Below are 22,767 nucleotides of genomic sequence, written 5' to 3'. Positions count from 1 at the left end.
ATTTCATCCATCATATGACTATATCTAATCCCAAGATGTAGGGCCCTCTACTAAGGTCTAGGTGTTTATCTCCAAATGCCTCTGAAGGTATTCCCAGTTGGTACAGCTGTGGTGCATTTGTAGTTAGGTTCAAATCCTGAGAATGTGATCTGTGTAACTTATCTCAGTCTCAGTTTCCTCAGCTGTAAAATTAAAATAATACCTATTCTGTGAAGATCCAGTGAGATAACATATACATTGCCTCATCCAAAACCAACCACATGTTCCTGGAGCACTCGATAAATGTTTGTCATTATTGTCGTCATGAATTCTGTTGAATATAGCCTTTGTCAATACCAAAGATAGTTCTTGACTGCATGGTAATACAACCAGTACTCTATATAAAGAAGCTATATTTTTGAATTGTGCATTTACTTATGTGCTAAAATTGTTTAAAATAAATTCTACTGTATGTTTTAATTTTGCACTGAAGTATGCCTACAGCCGATTGACAAGGGAAAAAAAAGTCATAAGATGGATATCAAAAAGTAACATTAATGAGCTGCTAAAGCTAAAATTACAGGAACTTATGAAATTGGTTAAACATAAAAACCATTAAACTGTTTACTGAAGCTTCACAGATATACTGCAGCTAATGAGCATTTCTGCTATTTAAATAAGCCCAAATTGAACACACATTACATGGATACATAATTAGTCATGGCAGTCAAACACACATAGACTTACTTTTAAAGCTCTATTTAGGGAATCTTTTCCATTTGATTTATTTTGTTAATTAAAATATTTTTCAGTATTCACTTATATTTTAATAATATTGTTTTCACAAGTAGTGTAATTTACTTCTGGCTTTCTATTTGTTTTTATTTATGCTTTAAATGCAGCAAATGAGGATTTTATATTAAACATTTTTTAACCCCTTTCTGTAGTTATTTATATCACTCGATGGTATCATCCAGCATTTAAAAAAGTTCTTTCATTGAGAAGTATACGTAAAATATTTCAGTAGCCTTTCCACTTTTTTCACTGTCTCCTAATTATCAAGAGGTATTAGGCACCCAAATGTGCATAGAATTATGATGATTATGGTCCAAATCAGATTAAAGGATGATCTATTCCTTCAAGGAGTTTGTAGTCTTAAGTAGATGGTATCGTTGAATATAAATAAGCAAATCAAAGTGCAGCATTTGGGAATCCAACTGAGAATTTGAAAACAATCCCCATATATTTTCCTCAAGGACACTGACCTCCTTGAGGAGATCTCTTACAGAGAAAATGAAATCAAATCTTCAAGGAGTTTAGTGTTTTAAATAGATGGAATTATTGCAGAGAAATAAGCAAATCAAGGTGAAGTGCTTAGACAATTTTAATTCTGAATTAATTAGTTGGTCAGTTTAGGAAATGAGAATGAGACTCCCTATAGAATACAAGTAAAACAAAAGGAGTTGCTACAGGCTATTATTGACATCCATCTTTTGTATTTAACTTGGGGAGCCTCAGCTTGTCTTGGGCATGGAGGGAAAGAAAATTAAATCTGTACTTTTACACTGCCTGAATTCTACAAGCATATCCAAATTGAGCATTATTTAACCATAGCAGTAGGAAAGTCAAATAGTTAAATCAATCAAAAGAAATTAGCCAAGTGCCTATTCTTCTCTAACCAGTGTGTTTGTCACTGTAGAGACTTTCTTTAGAAGCTTTGAGAAGCTTTTGGAAAATACTTGGGTTTCTTCTCTACAATGAGCTGATTCTCTAATTGTGGAAATAAGACCTAGAAGAAAGATAATTGCTGCCCCTCCAACCCCAATCTGCTTCATTTTAATTATTCCCATGGTTCCCAATAGTGAAACTTTAAGAGACTGTTTTTGGCCTATTCCTGGCTTTTTCTTTCCCTCACACCAAGGGTCAGTGGCAAGGAGAGCTTTGGAGTGAGAAATAACTGGATTCACATACTGGCTTTACCACCTCTTGGCTGTATTTAGGATGCTGATACCTACCTTAAAGAGTTGTGCTGTGGTCTAAATGAGACTACTGTATGGAAATATTCAGCATCATGTCTGCCTCACACAAGGGATCAATGAATGCTGATTGCTTTCCTTAACATTCTTCATTAGGTGAGGATGATATAAATGAGATGTAAGAAGTAACTAGGAGAGAATTTCCTTTGGTTGAATTGTTAGAACATGGTAACTGACTGCATGTTGAGATAAGTGGAGAGAAAAGATACAAAGATTATGCCAAGACTAAGATCTATTTCTAGGTTTTTTTGAGAAGGAAGAATAGGAAAAAGCAGCAGTAAAGGTTAAAGAGTGATCATGGAGGCAAATGGAAAAGCGGAAAGTGTGGTGTCATTGAAGCCAAGATAAGGGAGTTTTATGAGGAGGAAGTGGTCATCTGTTGAATGCTACTGAGAAATCAAGGAAGACAGTGCCATGCGTAGGGTGAGACAGTTGAGGCACCGACCTGCCCTTGCACGATCTTGAGCCTAAGGACCTTCTTAAATCTTGTTCTCTGGGTGTCTCACCCCACCCCACCGTAGTTCCTGAAGTAAGGTGATGACGGGAAGGGTCATTGGATGTGGCAATCTGGATCATCTTAGTGATAAGAGTTTCAGTGAAGCTTTGGTGGTCACATTGAGTAGGAGATGTGAAAAAGCAAGCTTACTAATAATTGTGAAATGTGAAAATCCCACAGGAAGCTTGTGAACTGGGTTTTAGATGTGACAATTTAGAAGGGACAGTAGAGCATCCACATTGGAATCTCTAACAGGCAGCTAGAAGTGTCAGAATAAAAAAGCAGAAGGTAATGTTTGAGGTCATTTCCAGAGAGGTGAAGTTAAAAAGCACAAGACAACTATAATTTCTGACACAGAAAAGTGTAGTAGACAATATTTGAGAGCTGGGAAGAGGTTGATGACAAGATGAGGAGGAGCCAGATAGAGCCTAAGGACAGTTTAAAAAGGAGGAGAGTCTGGATAGAGTAGCATTCCGCAAATCAGAGAAGGAGATCAAAATTACCGATTCGTCTATTGGATGCTATAGAAAGGCAAAAAGGAGAAGAACTGAAGTCACGGAATTTGGTGACCGTAGAGACCAAATTTTCATAAGAGGGATACATGGAGGGAATAATTGGGTGGTAAAAAATGTAGGTAGTGTAAATTACTCCAGAAATTAGATAAAAGAAGATGTAAGAATGGCAGTGAGAAGAGAGAATCAGGTTAAGACCAGTTTTTCAACATAGGAGATGAGAGAGGAGAATATGAGAAAGACAATAGTGTAAAAAGAATCAGAGGGGACTTCCCTCGTGGTGCAGTGGTTGAGTCTGCCTGCCGATGCAGGGGACACGAGTTCGTGCCCCGGTCCAGGAAAATCCCACATGCCGCGGAGCAGCTGGGCCCGTGAGCCATGGCCGCTGAGCCTGCGCATCCGGAGCCTGTGCTCCGCAACAGGAGAGGCCACAACAGTGAGAGGCCCACGTACCGCAAAAAAAGAAAAAAAAAAGAATCAGAGGTACTTGAGGTTTTGTAGGAGCAGGAAGGTACAGTATCAAGGTTGAATTTGAGGGGTTTACAGAAAGAAAATGATGAATTGGTATTGTCCGCTCCATTGTATTTGGGAATGGACAGCATATTGATTCGAATACTCAGAGGCAGAAGGGAGGTGTGAGAACAAAGCTCGTGCCAACCAGACTTGATATTCTTAGTTGAAGGCATTCTGTGGTTCTGTCCCCTCCTTACCCCAGGTTATTCTATTTAAACACAACTCTGATATCCTGGCCCTGTAATTAGAATTTATTTACTCTTGCTGAGATTTTGCTTTCAGCTCTGATTTACTGAGATTATTGCCTCAGCTCACCTTTTTGTTTCATTGTGCTTTGGTCCTCTTGGCTAATACGTTACGTAAAATTAAACAAGCACATTGATGAATTCATCTGTTTTCAAGATATCATTTTATTATAAATGTTGAAATTTTTTTATTCCTCCCATTGTTTTAAGGAATCTCAAACTCTCCAAAGAATACTAATAATCGTTCTTCATTATGATTTCTGTTGTATTGTTTTATTGTTTATGGAAAATTAATTTATATTTATGTACTAAAATATAACATTCTTGACATCTTTTTATAAATACTGAGAAATATACTTGTCATATGCTTGTGGGTTTCTCTTCTACATATATGACAGCACAGCTACATCAGTTTAATTGACCTTGGCAATCTGCATCTGCCAGTGATGTGTCCCTGAGGGATGGTTTCTGCAATTTTAAGCTGTGGCTTATTGAAGAACTTGTGTGTCACAATACAATTAAGTCTATATAAAAAAATCATCTCATGCATAACATTAAGTTGACTAAAAGTTCCTATTTCAAAACCATTTCTTGTTTTAAAGCTACCTCAGAGTGTCTTTGTTTTTTAAATAAGCTCATTCGAACATAGTAGTGATTAAAGCAGAAAATTAACATAAATCTTGAATGTTTGGTATGAATTAAGGATGTTTTCATTCCTTTTAAAGACTGCATAAAATTCCAGGCACCATAACATTTAACACATTTCTATCCCATTTGCAGAATAATATAGACTGTGAATAAGCACGTTTTGGGATTCTTTTTCAAGTTCTTTTTCTGTTCATCTCTGGAACTACCAGGACATATGCTGCAGTCTCCAGCAGGATGCAATCTCATGGAAATCTGTGGGGAAACTGTGTATGATCATAACAGAACATCCCTCTTCCCCCACCCCCATTATTTTATAAACAAGAAAGAAAATAATACAATCCTTCTATTAATATTCATTTAACACTTCATAGGATATGGCAAGCAGTTATTTGGTTTGCAAATGTAAATATACATTTTTCATCCACTTATGCTTTCATTCCTTCCAAGCTAGATAAAGGCAAAACAGAAGATGTCCTTCTGAGACTTATTTTTATTGTATTCCAAGTTAAACGTATCAGCAGAGATGTAAGAGAGCTGTGAGGAGTCCATAGAAGGATAGTTACAATGACGAGGAGGATGAAAGTCCCTCTAATAAGAAGCAGCTAAATAAATGAACTCCTTCCTGACAAATTATGAATAAAAGCATATAGATTTTTTTCACTGAATCCTTAATTTGAGTTCTAAATTAAATACTTTGGAGCTTTAAAAATATGATTAAGTAATAGAAATAGCTACATTTCAAAAGAGTCATCGAAATCGTGAAAAGTGTTATTAGGATCCACAATCAGAATCAACAAAGTTTCAAAAAATTAATTAATCCCCTCTCTCTGTCTCTCATGTTTAAATATTGAGTCCACTGTGCCTACAGGGAAACGATCCTAATCATTTGATGTTCAAGTTGTAATGAATAGTCATTCTTGTGTTAGCTGCTTAGTGCCACTGATTGAAAACATTTCTGACCCACTAAAGCATCGCTTATATTCTTATAAGCTGTCCATGTTCTATTTTTTTCAATTTTTTTCTATTTTTTCAATGATCCTTTATCATTTGGACAAAGAAAAAGTTAAAATATTAGATATTAAAATGCAAACAAATGATCTCTATTTTGATTGATGTAAGCTTTGCTATACTATTTAATAACATCATAACCAATTACTTGATCTCATTTTTTCTATTTATTTCTTAAATGAAACTATGAACATGTTAAACATGTTAAACTCTAAAAAGAGTAGGGGGAAAATTAAATAGGTGATTTTCAAAAGAGGTCTGAGATAATTTTTACTGTGAGAGAAAAATTCTGTTTTGGAATACAGTGTCATAGTTATTTGATTATTTGTGAGGTTAGTTGGATGTTACAAATGATACAAAAATTAAAAGTTTATATTCAGGTCTGACTTCAAGTTATAATTGAGTTAAATATTGAGGAAAGAGAGCATATTTTAAAAAGTAAACATGAGTGTGTATGAATGTTTAGAGACATAAAGTAATACAAAGTGTATCCAATAGAAAGACCCATGAGTAGAATAGTGCTTTTGAATTCACAAATAAATATTCCTAGGTTGACTTATAGTGTTGGTGCTAAATATTTTAAGAAATGCAAGAATTACTTATTAAACTTCTAGTAATGTCTCCTATTTATTGACTGAGTTAGTGATAGAGCTCTAATATTAAAGTGAATCATACCATATGCATTTGTAAATCATAAAAAAGTTATAAAGCACGTTACTCATGAACTTCAACTTAATTCAGCAAGCATTTATTCAGCATCTACTATTTAAGGTGCACTGTACTGAAGAGTAGATTCAAGTTTTGCGAGACCTGAAGCCTATATAACTTGAGGACTTTCTATAAAAAAGAAAAAAGTTACAAATTCAAATTTAGGTCTTGAAAGAGGCCCATGCAAGTGAGGGACCCTGAAGCTTAAGCTTCAATAACTTCACAGTATATATGTCTTTGACTTTAATAGCTGCTGTGGGAAATCAAAGATAACTAAGGCATAATCCCTGCATTGCTCAAGCTTAGAGTGAAATCTGTGCTAATCTTCAAGGATATTCTTGTAAAAAAATGAGGAAAATGTATAAAAGAGCTTTGATCTCCTAGTGAAATAATTTTGAATTTCTTCTCATTTAAAGACCGTCTTTATTTCAGATCTCTATGTAGCACAAGGTTGTATCAAAGTCTTGGACAAATAAGGTCATTTCTTATACAGGAGAATTATTTTTTACCCCTTGCATGTGAGTGTGTGTGTGTGTGTGTATGTCTCTATACCATTCAATGATGGTGTGTTACAGTTACCATTATTATAATAGGTTGAATTGACGAGCCATGCTCACTATCGATGTTTTGCAACTCAGGTTACTGTCAACAGATGGTAGTGATGATCTGTTATGCAACAGGGAGCAAATGCTAAAGGTCTCTTTTCATGTGACCTTTAAAGACAATAGAAAAATCTTCTCAGAATGCCATTCTGTATTGAAAATAATTACATGAATATTTAATTTTACTCTCAGTGAAGGGTGAAATTGCATCAGAGATACAAACGATAGAAGATTTTTAAATAAAAACCTGAGCATGATGGCATTGATCCATCTACTCATCCATCCATCCATCCATCCATCCATCCATTGAATTGAGTGTCTCTTATGTTTTAAGTGCTGTGCTAGGCTTGGTGGCACAGTGGTAAGCAGCATAGCATCTTGTTCTCATAGAACCTACAGTCTTGTGGGGAAAACACAATCAACAGTAGTCCCTTAATAGTTTTCTAGAATTCTAAATTCTTCAAGTAGAAAGCTACAAATATGCACCAGTGTTTATTTTTATGGTTTTTTTTCTATTATTGCTCAGAAAAAAATAATTTTAGAATAACATTTGGCTATTTTATTTTAAACTTAAATTATTCATCTATTCAACAACTAATTTTTGTATTCTAAGAACTTCCAATATTTTCTCCTTTTGTTTATATTATTATATTTTCTTTTCAATTGGAGTAAAAAATAGCTCCCTTAGTCTATCTTGAGAAGCTGTGCTTAAAATTCATGATATGAATACCTGGAAAGAACATTTTATCTTAAACACTGGCTCAGTTTGCTCCATCATATATGGTACTGTCTACCGTTCTTTATTTCTTCTCTAGATCAACCCCTTAATCTAACTTAGTTTCTTTTATCTTTTCCAAATATCCAGATCCTGTGACGAGTGAGTTTCCTTTAGGTAATATTTCTTAAAGGGACTCAACCTCTTCCTTTTCCTGACATGTTTAGATTCATTGGAACACAGCATATTTAGCAGATAATTTAAATCTCTTTTACAGAGCAATTTCCACAAGGAACTAATGTTAATGGTTGCATTTGTAGATTTTTACAAAATAAAACAGAAATTGCTGGCTAAATGTAACTGTATTCTGGGTCCATTAAATCTCTTAACATTAAGTGTAAGTAATTTGATGGAAACGTAGAAGATATTGTCTTGTTTTGTTCATAAAACTTGCTGTGAAAGAAAGAGATTGGCAGTTGATTCAAATTCACAATATAACTTACATCTGTGTTACACAGGAATAAATTTGGGATCATACGAGTAGTAACAAATTTGTGAAAATAATGGTAATGGACAAAGTTTTAGAAAATGCGTTTTATAACCATTAGAATATTTAAAGGACTGTAGTCTGCCAAACTTCTTACACATAAATACCAGATCTGAAACATTGCCCAAATCTGTGGTCTTTAACACCTACATGTGAGTTTTATTTTGAATCGGTTAAGTCAGTACACTTTGAATGTGTTGTTAACTAAGATATTTCATTAACTTTCCATTTTTATGGTTCATTAAAAACAGTTGTTTGAATCCCTAGAACAATAATTACATCATAATTTTTCTTAATTTTCAAATTATTTTTATGTGATGCACAGATTAGTCATTGCCTGTTGTCTTTCACTTTTTTCCAGTAAAAGAAGCCTTGAGCCCTATAAAATTTAACAGATGGGATCTCCCAGAAGTAGATCCAGAAACTATGCAAACCAGTGAACCATGGGTGTTTGCAGGTGGTGATGTTGTTGGTATGGCTAACACTACAGTGGAATCCGTGAATGATGGAAAGCAAGCCTCTTGGTACATTCACAAATATATACAGGTAGGTGTTTGCCATCAATTTCAGTTAATTTTTTCCAATGGATAAGTACTTCTTTATTTTTGCTACTCATTCATATGAGCATTTCTATAAGGTATATAGTAATTATATATGCAATAGGTCACATACATATTTACTTGGATAAAATTTTTTAAATGTGGACTGGATAGCAGACCTGTTTAGGTGATTGAAAATTCATTTGTGCATTTCTACCAGTGGAATACTATGAAGTTATTTGTCCTGTATTCAAAATAGTTATCAATGCTTAAAGACATAGATAATACATTTATCAAATCTGGATGATATGCAGTATGATATAGAATCTATATTCCTAATAATCTTGCACAGTCCAGAAAATTATGTTGTCTGTCCATGTGGATCAGTGAGTTCCTATTCACTTCCTAAATTATATGCACCTAATTGAAAAGAAAACAAATATTTTATAAATTTCAATTGTAATTATGTTTTCACTATTTGCTGTTATGATACAAATGCAGAATGTAAAAATGATAAAATATAAAGTTAAACGTACTCTGGTACAGTAATTTTGTGCTCTTGGGGAGAAAAGCCATATCTACTAGATATCAGTTGTCTTACTTTTTGACAAAATACTCTGTTCTTTTCTTTTTTTTTTTTTTTTTTTGTTACACGGGCCTCTCACTGTTGTGGCCTCTCCCCTTGCGGAGCACAGGCTCCGGACGCACAGGCTCAACGGCCATGGCTCACAGGCCCAGCTGCTCCGCGGCATGTGGGATCTTCCCAGACCGGGGCACAAACCCGTGTCCCCTGCATCGGCAGGCGGACTCTCAACCACTGCGCCACCAGGGAAGCCCTACTCTGTTCTTTTCTTGCTCTATAATTTAACTAAATGTAGACACAGTAACCTCATTTACATAAAATGTTTCTGGAAAAGTTTGCTCTTGTAAATAAAATCTTTATTTTTCTTTCCTATTCAAGAAAGGCTCTAAATTCACGAAATAATTCCTGCCTCCCTTCTTTTGGTTTCTTTGGTTTCTCACACGCTAGCACAATTCACTTTGTCTTTAATGTTTCCGTTTCCTTGAATATTTTTCTTTCTCTTTGTCACCACCATTTAGTCTATTCTGGTTGTTCTCTACTCTTTCTGTAATTCATCCATGACTACTTACTTACTAGGTAGGGCCTGGACTTGGTACTGATTACATCATATTTTTTATGTTCAGTTAACCAACCTACTCCCACCTCACCTCAGCATCTCTGAGTAGTGGGGCTTGAGATGTTGGGATCTGGGCCAGAGGGTGGTGTATTGTCCCATAGAGGTAAAGCTCTAAGAATGGGTGTAAACCACAGCCTACTGGTTGTGCATAGAGACAAAGGAAGCAGTGTTTTGGGGAGATGATAAATCTAAAATTAAGAATTCTGTCCAAATCATTCATAAATCAAAAGGGACTAGGCTAGGAAGAAAAGGGGAAAAGGAATGAAATTTTAACAGACAGAAATCTGGGAATACAAAGGAGACATGTCGGTAATGGTTTTGGCTCTAGTTGCTGCAGCATCTGTATTTTGGAGAGTCCATATGACCTCAGAAATTCACAGCAGGAACAGTTCAAGACAGCTACCCAGGATGGACTCCTGCTTTGGCTTTTTCACTTTTTCTGTCCCCAAACTTATCACTCTTCTAGTTTTCTCATTCTACTCTTATTTCTTATTTTCATAGTGTTATCCCAAGGCTCCCGAGCACGTAACTCCATAATCTGTATCTCCAGTAGGGCATTCTCTTCCATGATCCAGCTGTCTGCTGAACATCTTCACTTGTCTAAACTACATTTCAAATTCACCACTCCATTTGGATATATATCTTACCTACACTTCAGACTCACTTCTTTTAAACCAAACATGATCTCCTAAACTTGTTTCATCTCCAGTATTTAACATTTCTGATTCCTAGAGTCAAATCCTCTACATCAATGGTCCTCAAACTCTGGATTACTCAGACTAATAAAATTTTCAAAATCAATTTGGAAACCAATATAGGGCTGATTGCTTCTTGTTTTGCTGAGTAACAGCATTAAAATAAACACTCAAACACATGAAATTATAATATTTACTCGCATTTATTAACAAGAAAGTTTATGAGAAAAGTAGGAAACAGCACAGTCTCAGAATAGAGATAATTCTTAAGAAAACATAGTTGAAAGATTTATGCTAGTGTGTTCACACACCTATTTTTCTCATAAAACAACACTGCTGTACACACCCTTATTTATGAGTTATTTATCTAAATTTTCTTTTCTTCTCTCTCTCATATATGCCTGGTCAATTCTATCCCTGTAAAGACTTTCATACACTTATTTTAATTTGCTTATTTTTTGTGTGAAATATGATTTTTGGTTGACCAGACATCTCACTGACCAGTCTGTTAACTCCTTGAAGAAATGAAAGTAGACCCAGAAGGGAAAAGGCTTTTGTGCTATGCCAGATAAAACCTAGTGAAGATGTGAATTCAGTTTGCAGAAGTGAAAATGGTGGGAAGGCAGAGATGCTAGAGAGATTTGAAAAGGTAAAATTGAACATAGGCAAGTGGAGAATGGCGTGTGTTATTGTTTTCTAAATATTTAAATCCATTTGTAGCTTTTAAATTAAAAGACATAGAGAATGTTTACTATATTTTATGATGATGGTGGTTTTGTAGTGCTTCACAATTATTATTCAGAAAGATTCTTAAGGGTATTTTTTTTTTTTTTTACTTCACTGTTACCTTTCTACTTCCCTGAATCTGATAAATGTGTGCTGATAAAAATGAGCAATCATTGGGCTTCCCTGGTGGCGCAGTGGTTGAGAGTCTGCCTGCCGATGCAGGGGACACGGGTTTGTGCCCCAGTCCGGGAAGATCCCACATGCCGCGGAGTGGCTGGGCCCGTGAGCCATGGCCGCTGAGCCTTCACCTCCGGAGCCTGTGCTCCGCAAGGGGAGAGGCCTCAACAGTGAGAGGCCCGCTTACCGCAAAAAAAAGAAAAAAAAAAAAAAAAAAAAAAACCTTCAGAGGCTCCTCTTTATACTCAAGATAAAGTCCAAACTCCTTAGCTTGTGATACCAATTTGAATTTCCCTTAACACATCAAGATATCTCCTACATCTGGGCCTTTCCCAACTCCACCCATTTCACCTGTCTGTATCACGCTTGTCCTTCAGGTTTTGCTTCCTTCTCCTCTTCCAGAAACACTTTCCTTCTAGTGTGTTCTTTAGCATCCTGTTTCCCTGATTGAAGCCTTCTTACTGGTCTGATGCTACACAAGCCAGTGGCGTGCTAGTTTACTAATGTACACTCAAATTAAGGAGTGTATTCATCATTAAATAGGAAAAAACTTAGGGATAATTGATCTTAAAGGAATTTAAAGAAGAATTAAGAAAACTAATATATTTGTTATATAAGTTAATTAGCACTGTAAATAACTAGTGTTTTCTTACCATTGTAGCATTAGTTTAGAAAAATTTATATAGTGCCTGAAGTGTATTCATGAATGAAGGTTTATAACACCTTGTCTTATGTTATACTTTGGGGAAGCATGCAACACTAGATAGTGGACTTAAAAAAATGATTTTATACATACATTATAGTATTAATTCCAATGTATAGTATTAAATGTATATCCAATGTATAGTATTAAATCCAATGTAATCATTGCAATTGGATATTTAGAATTTCTTTGAAATACACCTTTTCAGGTAAATGTGATTATTTAAAGACACACATGTTGGGATTTCAGTAATTCACATAGTTATCTGAAGTGAGCTTCACTTAAATTTTATTAGTTAATTTAATCATTGAGTACCAGCTGTTGGGTCTAACACGACTTTGGGAGGGTACCATAGTGAATAAATGAGGAGAAGTATAATAGAGTAGTTAGAAATTTGAGCTCTGAACTAAACAGATCTGATTTCAACAATACTTTCAAACTGTATGACCTTGGGAAAGTCACTTCATTTCTCTAAGACGTGGTCTTCTTAGGGGTAAAGAAATGATTTATTAATAAAGGAGCAATAATAAAGTTGCTACCCTATTGGGTTTCAGGGAAGAATACATAAGGGAATTTATGGAAAGTTCTTAGTAAAGAGTCTGAGCTCTAAATATTTATTGTTTGTGAATTATTAGAGATTATTCCCTTTGGACTGTTAAAATGGTATCAGAGAAAAATTATAAAATAGGAGATTTGAATAGAAAGTCAAAGTATAGTATTTTAACAGATGAAGATTGAAAGAGGCTGTTTCAGGTCACGATAAGAGCATTTTATCTAGCCATTCATTTATTCATCCATATGCATCCATCTGTCTATCCATGTAGTCATTCATGCATGGATTCATTCATTCATTCAGTAAGCAGTGGTTTTTTAAAATGGTGCTTTACAAATAGTTATGGAAGCATACATATAATACAAAATAACAAATGCAATAATAAAAAATGTAAAGGCACGAGGCAGTATGGAAGAGATAATGATTGATTCTTCCTGGAGGTGGGTATCAGGATATGGAGTGAGCAGACTTCATAAAAATCAAGATACACGTAAAGAGGGAAGATAAGAAAAACTGGAAGAATACTGAGTGATTTGAATCGCTGGAACTTAAAGAAACCTACTGGGTAAGATTGCATAGCTTGCCCACTGTGCAAGGGCTACCCAAACAAGGGTACCAGTTGGCTGAAATTCAGACCAAGCTCCACTCACCAAACAATGGCATCTTTTGCTGTGCTGCTTCTATTCAGAGGCAGGAGTGCCTTCCTTGAATTTTCACAAAGGTGCTTTCTGCCTGCTCCCTAAGCCTTGCACCTGTGCTACAGCTTTTTTTTTTTTTTTTTTTTTTTTTTTTTCACCAAAAGGCAGTCTGGGCTAGTGGAGGCCCTGAACATGGAGACTATATAGGAAAAATGAGAGAAAGGATCTGGGGTTTATTATACTGGCGTTAGAACATGATGAGAATACCCAGTTTGGGAATTTAATTTGGAGTATGTAATGAGCAGGAATGTGGTAGGAACTGTTTGAATAAAGAAGTGATAGTGTCAGATCTGGAATTTATAGAGGGAGAAATATTTTTCATTTTGTCAACATTTCCCTCCTTGTAAGTCATTATTTTAAAATATTAAACTTGCTCTTCTTTAGTTGTACTAATAAATGATCCAATATGACTTCAACTTACTTGTTTATAATACTATGATATTAGTGGAGTCCAAACATATTTGAGTTTTCTTCTTTCACTTAAAGAGAATACTGACTATCTAAGATAATTTTGACAGTGTACCCAAAGAAAGAGTATGTAACTGAAAGAATGACTACAGGTAAACAAAAAAATTCTATAAATTTTCAAATTTGCACTTGTACTTGTATCTTTGTAATGGATTTATTTAACTAGTGTGTGTGTGTGTATGTGTCTCTGTGTGTGTGTGTGTGTGCATGTATGTGGACAGATGGATAGATAAAAAGTTCTGTAATAGGAAAAAAAAGAAATTAACCACATTAACCCATCAGCCTTCCTTCTCTAAAGGAGCTTATAATGATGTTTGAATTCAATTATTTCATCCATGTGATATAGTTAGAGAAAAATATATATGATGTAATAGAAAGCTAAATTTACTATAACAAATAAATGCTAAATTAGTCAAAGAACAGAAATCAATGTTGACTAGAAATATTAGAGAAGACTCAAAAGAAGTAGTCCCTGATTTTTATCCTCTCTGGAACATGCCTTTTATATTCACTTGTCAACCGTTGAAATAACAGCCACTAATTGTTTAGCATCTATCATACATTGTACAGTTTTTGGTTATAATGACCCTGTTAAATAGGCATCATTATCTATGTTTCATAGCTGGTAAAAATACTTTACCAACTTTACCTACTTTACTTTAGGCTCAAATGATAAGCCTATTCAAGGTCAGTATCCTGTTAGAAATGAAGCCAAGATTTGAACACACAAATGTCTAACTGTTAAGTTCCCCTGTACTAAACTACTTCCCTGGTACTTTTCAACTCTGGAATCTTAGTTTTCTTGCCAATTAGCAGCAGTCCTTGATATCTTCCCCTGCAGTATGTGTTAAAATTTAAAAATATAATAATGCAATAGAGCTTCTCCTGAGAGTTCCTCTGTAGTTTGAAACTGAAATTAGAAGATTGTGATTGGAGGCTGTAGTCTGTGTATAACTTAATTCTGGTTAAAAATATACCTTAACCAGAATGATTAAGTGTATAGAAAAGTTCTAGGAATTTGAACTTCCCAGAGAAAGAAAATAGAGGGGCAATTAGCTCAGTTAGTATGATTAAAGACTATTTAATTATTAATTGGAGTAAAAATTAGACATTTAATTATATAGGTAAATCCAGACCATTTATCAATGATAAATTGGTTAAATCCAGAACATTTATTTAAAAACACAGGAGTACAAAAAAGTTATCTTGTCCTATGAAACAATAATCAATAATTTTTTGGTTAATCCGAAAAAGTTAGAATGGGGATGTATAAAAAGGATATACACATATATTAAGCATATCATTTTATTTTAATGCATTTAGATATTTTCTCATTTTCATTTCTCTTAAAAAAAAATAAGCAGGGCCAAGATCTTTTCAATCCACTCACTGGAGTTCTAGAATATTTCTTATCTAAACCTAAGTATAATATATTGTCTACAACTTCCATTTTTGTTTTTTAAAGTGGAGCCACATTTTCAAGGAACATACATAGCAATTTTCTGGGCAATAAGTCATTTCAGTTGTTTCTGACACACTTAATTTGACAGCATCTGTTTTTTAGTAACTCACCTTTTTATCATATCTTTTGAAAACAATCAACTTAGTTTTCACAGAATCAACCCTCTTTCTTTTCACATTCGTATAGCTCATTGATTTATATAACTTTTATTAACACTTTGAGCCAACACAAATGGGGTAAAGAATGTACAAGTGACTCTTAATAAGCACACAACTCAACAGGTGGAGTAGAAGGTTCATAGGCACACAGGAGCATCCCACCCATTACAAAGATTCAGTACTCCTTGGCTTTCCTTTGTATATCTCAGAGGAAAAGGAGAGAAGAAACTAGTCTAGTGAATCTGTTTGGTGCAAAGAACTTGGTTAAGGGAGTGTAAAAGGTGCCTAAGGTCCTACTTTACCAAAGAGGACCTTAATACCTTAATACCAAATGTTCTTTACAAAAATACAATCATTCAGAAGATTCAGCACTTACTTTGTTCTAGTATTGACATACAAACAAAAATTTAGTCACAAAACGTAGAGGGAAAAAAGGCCATATGATATCTCACCATGCTATGGCCTTCTCTGAGAACTTGGAGATAGAATACAAGCTAAATTCTTCTAAGTCTAATCCTAGATCAGAAGTTTATTTTTCCTAAAGTAATCATGGTAGTTCTCAGAAAATGATCTTGTAAACATGAGACATTTTGTCAAATAAAGCAATCTAAATATTTGGAAATTATCTCAAAAGTCACTGGTTTGATTACATCATTAGAGTGATCCTTTAGTCATGTCACTATTCTGTGATTCAGAATTCTATTTTAAATTCACTATCTCTTATATGTAACATTAAAAAAACACAATATTTATTACTGGTAGTGGAAGGGTTTATCTAAATGTACATGCTGCTGCTATGAAAGCAGTTGTGGTACAAAGATAAATATTGAAAGGCAAAAGACAAGAGTTATTAGTGGAAGGATAAATATGGAATTAATAGAAACTCAAATAAAGGACAGAATTTGTATAGAGCTCATTCAACTATAGGCAAGAAATGAAAAGGATAACACCTGGTTTCTTCTAGGTAGAGTTCATGAGAAACTGCAAAGGGTAAGGAAGGAGGCATTGGGTCATGAAACATTAAAAAAAATGTTTTGGGGGCTTCCCTGGTGGCACAGTGGTTGAGAGTCCACCTGCCGATGCAGGGGACACGGGTTCGTGCCCTGGTCCGGGAAGATCCCACATGCCACGGAGCGGCTGGGCCCGTGAGCCATGGCCACTGAGGCTGCGCATCCAGAGCCTGTGCTCCGCAATGGGAGAGGCCACAATGGTGAGAGGCCCACGTACCGCAAAAAAAAAAAAAAAAAAATGTTTTGGTTACTCAGTTTACAAGTGACTTTAGGTGTCAATGAATACTTAGTTACAGAATAGTTGAAGTTAAATAGTTACAGAATACTATTTATTGGCAGTCAGCATTTGAGGTCAACTTTCTACAACAAAAAGTTAACTTTTTTATTCGTTTAGTTTCAGTGTTCCTTCTATATACATGAGTTTGTCTACATGCATGTTCCCAAATGATATTCTTTTTGTGTTTTCTCAAACTTTACCCTTAATTAAATAAGTTGTGTTCCTATCATAAGTATCCATGTTAAAGTGCCTGATACTGTTATGATTATTTCTTTATGTTATACTTTCCATTTTGTCAATCCCTCCTGAAACTAATTTTTGTGGCAAAATTATCTTAGAATGTATGTACAGGATACACACATAAATATTAGAGCATCATACTAGATCTAAAATGTCTTTCCTAACCCTGTAAGATCACAGAGCACAGGTATATTTTAAGTTTTAGTTTTCTACAGTGTTTTTTCAGCTGAACTTTCTACAGTGTCGTTCGGCTTCAGTGAAGCTTATATGATATTTTAATGAAGATTATAATGAATTTCTCTCACAGTTAATGTATGTAGTATATGGGTATATTTTGAAATAGGTATTTGTAAAGTTCTTCAAAACTATCATAAATTCCTTGCATGGATGACCTGCTTCTCTACTGCTTGAGGTTTTTCTGTATTTTCTTTTGGTGTCATTGAGGCACAAAAGAATAGTTAGTTGTTGAGAGAACTAGATCTCTCAGGGGGTTAGTAATGAGATACAGAGCCTACAACATTTTGGTCACTAGTTCAGATCTGCCCCAGATCAAGAGTGACAGAAAGCCATTACCATCTATCTGATGGTAGTTCAATAGGCTATGTGAAACAAGTTTGTGATTTCAGTACCTAGTGGAGAGAGAGATATGCCATAGTCCCACCATATAGTGAGTGAGTACAACATGGTAGTTGTGGTTTTAAATTGAAGAGAAAAGAGTCATCCAGTCATTGCTAAGTATTTCATTTTCTCTCTGTGAGCTGAGACTCCTCTTGGTGGATTTGTTAATGGAATGTTGTGAGAAAGCTAGGTTTGTGTTCGTGTTTTTTTTGTGATTTGGGGCCATGAGATTCCCATCCAGAGGAATCCCTATCTGTCATTGTCACTAATAGGGTAAAATTCAGCCTCACTAAATTGACTTTTAAAAAGTGATTTCAGTCTCAGATGGTGATTAATTCAAGATTCAAAGTTACATCATTCATGTCTGCTGTTTCTTCAGTGCCCTTCTGCATATATTTTTTAAATGTTTCATTTTCCTCTTTAATAATTAATTTTATCTACATTTGGACATATGACTGAACATTTAGAGAGGCCTATTCATTCTTGTGAATCTTTCACATGGGAAATACTGAGTTAACAACCAAGAATAGAAAATTGTAAGGACACTTTGAAGATGGGGAATTCAAAACTGGGCACAGTGCAGAAGGATCATTGCTATAAAGCTAATTGAATTATGTGCATTCATATCAATAAATGAAATCTTTCACCTTCTGCCATCTTTAGGATTTGAGATTATGTGAAGGATTTTATCTATCTAATACCTTTAGTGAACTGTCAGGTTATTAAAACTTTTTGATTTGGGGGTCTCTTCGAAAGGTCTCTTTCTAAAGAGAAAAAAGTCCTATGTTTATACTTGAAAGATTTATAAGATCACAGCATTTTCTTAATACTGGAATATTTACAATTTTATTTTATATTGGGGTCAATGATTTTCCAAACAAACCCACACTGTTGGATTGTTAAAATTTTAAACCTATCTCTCATAACATCTATGATGTGAAAATAAAGCCCAAAGAATGGTAGTGACAGTGCCTTATGTTTAAGATTTCTGTTCTGGACAAAGATGAACAGTTGCTAAAAAAATATGACAGTCTGGGATTTTAGAAAACAAACTTAGAAGAAATTATCTATGTCCAAGTCTCTCTTGCTTAGAAGACCTTCATTGCCAACTTTAAATAAAAGGCAGTTATCATCATCATTGCTTAAAATATCACTTTAATTTCACATCTTCAAAGGCATTCTTTTGCCCTGACATATACCAGTGGTTTCTACAGTATCTGAAGACCTATGATTTGAGAATTAGAAATTTAAATCACACAGGCTTAATATTAGAGTATTTCCGTTACCCTTTGCAGGTTTTGAGGCAGCTTATTCGACCTTACAGTCTCACCAGGAAGCTAATGGGAAAGCCTTGCAGCAATCTTCACAGGAAAGTTTCCAAATGTCAAGTGTCATCTTTCCAGCTGTTAGATGAATGGGTAGCCAAGAGGCGTTTATTTGGGTGTGCAGCCCCTGTGAAATCTGGGTGAGGCAAGAGAAAAGGCTATAATTTGGTGGTTAGTTTACCAGCATTGGTATAGTTGCAAATATCTTAGCCAGGCAAAGACTTCATTTGTGGTTTAATGATTGACAGCCAGCTAGTTTTCTTCTACTTAGGGAATAAAAATGCCTTTCAAAAAAGGCATCATCAATATGTCATACTAATTTTTGAATCCTCCACTGCTTCAAATAAAAACAGTCGTATCAAGGGAGCTGGTTTCTTCTCTAAACCCTTCTCCAACTGAGAGGAGGTAAGGCTTTTCAAATGACAGCTGTATTAAAATCTTGAGGCCTATTGAAAAAGTGTCCTTTAAGATATATTTCAAACTCTTTAATTCCTGTGTTAAAAGAAAATTGGTATAAATCATTGGCCACTGTCAGGTTGAAAAACAATGAATATCAATAAAAAGACAGTTTTAAATCATAATGGATTTAGTTTGAGATAGTGATAGCCTCCGAAAAATAATATTGAAGTATGTCATGGCTAAATGCTGTTTCCATGCTAAGTTTTTCCACTTGGTCAGGATCACAGTATTGAGATGACTTCAGCCCAATTTCTCATTGGGAAACTGGACCTTTAGACTGAAAAAGAATCAGAATTGCATGTGATCTCATTTTTATCCCTTTCAATGGGAAGTAGTAAAGTTAAATTTGCTTACAGTTATTGAAAAATAAAGTCCATTTTAAGTGCTTGTAAATAAGCATACAATAAACCCCATAGTGCTATCTATAGAATTTGCCTTTGGTGGTACATTCATGTTAATTTTTGGTGTATTCCCTAGCTAATGTTTAAAGTAATTATTAAGTATCAGAGACAATACTTTTTCTATTAAAAATTCAATTTTAATAATGTGTAGCTTTTTGTATATGAAGGGAGATTTATTTTTTATATCATCTATATGTTGTAAAAGGAAATCAAGGAAAAAATGAGGAATGAGCCTATATCTAATGGAGCTATCAAAACAAAACTATCTAGTTGGTGATAGGGGAAGAAAATGCCATGACTAATAAGTAATTTTAACGCCTTTTATTGACTTTGTATAAGGTTCCAAACCTTATTAAATGGCAGCATTTGACCTGAAAAGTAATTTAAAATGAAATTGTCTCCAAAAGGCAGAATATTTCCTTACCAATATAGCAGTAGATTGCTACTTCAGGCAGATACCTCAAGATTAGAATGGGTAGAAAAAATAACTCTGAAAAATCTGATCCATGCCATACAGAACCTGATCTCAGCGTGTGCTGATGTTGAATGAAAGAACTTAGCCACTGCAGTGTCACTTGGTCCAAGTGGGCTATAGGTGTTAAGAATTCTATGCCAAATCTTTAACACCTTAATGCCTAGAGCTGTATGGTGCTAAGGACAATATCACAGTAGAACAAAGAACTAAAAATCTTTAGGTTGGTGGGGAAAATTCAAATGCAAAATAACTCAGTTGAAAATTTGAGCTAGAATTTTATTCTCTGCATTCAATGATTTAGTAAAGTTGACTTTTATACAAGTTGTAAAGAATCCGAGTTTGGGATTGATATGTACACATTACTATATTTAAAATAGATAACCAAAAAGGACCTACTGTATATAGCACAGGGAACTTTTCTCAATATTCTGTAATAACCTAAATGGGAAAACAATTTGAAAAAGAATAGATACATGTATATGTATAACTGAATCACGTTGCTGTACACCTGAAACTAACACAACACTGTTAATCAACTATACTCCAATATAAAATAAGAATTAAAAAAAAAGAAAATTATCCTGATAAGGTGATGTAATGGAAACCTAAAAGTCAAGAGACCTGGGTTCAAGCCCTGACTTAATTATTCATTAATTCTCCCTTCAGACCTTTGGGAATGTCATATTGCCTTTTGGTTATCTCACTAATGGCTCTGAGATAGCACAATGTACTTATAGAGGTGGAATTCCCAGTTTAAAGACTTGAAACCTGTTAAAGTTTCTGATGTGTTATCTTGTGCCTCACTATTTTCATCCATTAAAAGGACAAAATTATAATTTTTTATGGTTCTGAAATCCAAATAATACATGTTAAAAATAAAGAATCTAATCTACTGAATACCTGCTACATGCTCATTTCCTTTTTAGGAGCTTAACATTCATGTTACACTGAAAAATTACCCCTGGAGTAACCATTTTCCCCCCATTTTACAAATTAGAAAACCTATGCTGAAGTTGGTTGAGAGAGATATGAATATCATCTGATTCAACCACTTAATACATAGGGAAGGAAGCTGAAGAACAGACTTTGAAAGATTAAATTCAAGTTATAGGGGAATTGAATAATAGAACTATCTTCTGAAAGGGCTTTAAAATAAGTATGTTAAAGATCCTCAAAGAGATAAAAGACAGCAATAAGATCCACAAAAAAGAACAGGAGGAATGTAATGCCATCGTTAAGGTGTTGAAACTGTGTGATGGCCATGTTGGGGCTGTAGCCAAGTTTTTTCATCCTCAACCCTGCTGTTCTTTTCAGTAACTGTGCATCCTCTTCCTCGTGGTGTTCTCTTGGCTGAACTTTAGCTGAGCTTATGGAAGGCAGAACACGTAGGTAAGTTCCTGCTAGTCATCAGAGAGCTCTGTACCAGAGTGGGGATGAGAACAAGGGTACTGGGCTTTTGTAATCCATACAACCACCCCTCGAAATGATGTTATTTCATTTTTGGATGACTTAGCATATATTGCATAGTCACTGCCTGCAGGACAACATCCCATGGGAATGTAGCCTTCAATGTGACGTTTTGTCAGTTTTGTTCTCTATGGTATCCTCAATGCCTAGAACAACGCCTGTGTTATAGTAGGTGATTGGACAACAAACGCCTACCATATGGTAGGTACTTGATAACTGTGGTTGAAAAATTGAATATGCTGAGGATTACAGGGCACATGAGGTTTAGGAAGTAGATCTTACAAATGCACTCGGATCATTGGTGATAAATGCTACTTTCAACTGCTAAAACAGGTGGTGGGGTACAGTTAACATGGAAATGGAAGGGTGAAAATGAGCAGAACAGTGTTACAATTTTTCTCGTTTGATTCCCACAACATCCTTCACAATCGTTGTTTTAAAGATGAGACAAATGAGTTTTAAAGAGGCCTAACTGACTTGTTGAGGGTGGCAAAATAACCTCTGAGAGACTGCACTGGTTTTCTCCCTGCATCCTATCCCCACCTTAGCCTATATCAGAGACTTCTCCTCCTAGAAATACAGAGTTAATAGCTTAACACAAAAGCAGGGATTGCCTGATAGGTTGTTGACTTACAATGTTGAGCTTTTTATTCCAAGTCTTAATACTTAACATTGCTGCTGTCACCTTTCTTAAATGTCAGCTTCTGTTATTTACCTTCATCACTCTCACCTTGCTCATACTGACTCCTTTGTACTACATGGATTTGCTGTCAGGCACCACCTTGTGCTGGTCACCAGGCTTTTCTTACACTAGTCATTGACATCTTGTCAGCAGTGTCGCTGCATTTGCCCCTGGGCCTGTGAATATGGCAATTGTTACCTTCTTGACTGACACTTTCGAAAATTTGTCAACATGTTATTTATTATTTGGGAGGGATCCTTGGCTAACAGAAGCCATTTCTTAAAGTACTGTATTATCCTTTTAACCAGCCCTTATGGTTGTATGAAGTAGAGGTTCTGTGTAATAGTCTACATGCTGTTTTCTTTTCTAAAACTTAATTAATTTTAAAATTAATTAATTTTATTGAGGTACAGTTGATTTACAATG

At 34.9% G+C, this 22,767-nt stretch overlaps 1 protein-coding gene across 2 annotated transcripts in view; it reads left to right on the top strand.

The window, feature by feature from the left end:
* Positions 1–22,767, top strand: part of DPYD (dihydropyrimidine dehydrogenase) — an 817,544-nt gene that overhangs the window by 380,729 nt on the left and 414,048 nt on the right. For both annotated transcript variants that reach the window (XM_082616443.1, XM_082616442.1), the window contains one exon: positions 8,371–8,555. In XM_082616443.1, the coding sequence (XP_082472569.1) occupies positions 8,371–8,555 (185 nt within the window). The remainder of the gene's footprint in view (positions 1–8,370; positions 8,556–22,767) is intronic.

The sequence above is a fragment of the Mesoplodon mirus genome (genome assembly GCF_964341445.2).
Source record: "Mesoplodon mirus genome assembly, chromosome: 3".
NCBI classification, from domain to species: Eukaryota; Metazoa; Chordata; class Mammalia; order Artiodactyla; family Ziphiidae; genus Mesoplodon; species Mesoplodon mirus.
Note: the sequence above shows the minus strand (reverse complement) of the source record. Positions and strands in the feature narration are given on the sequence as shown.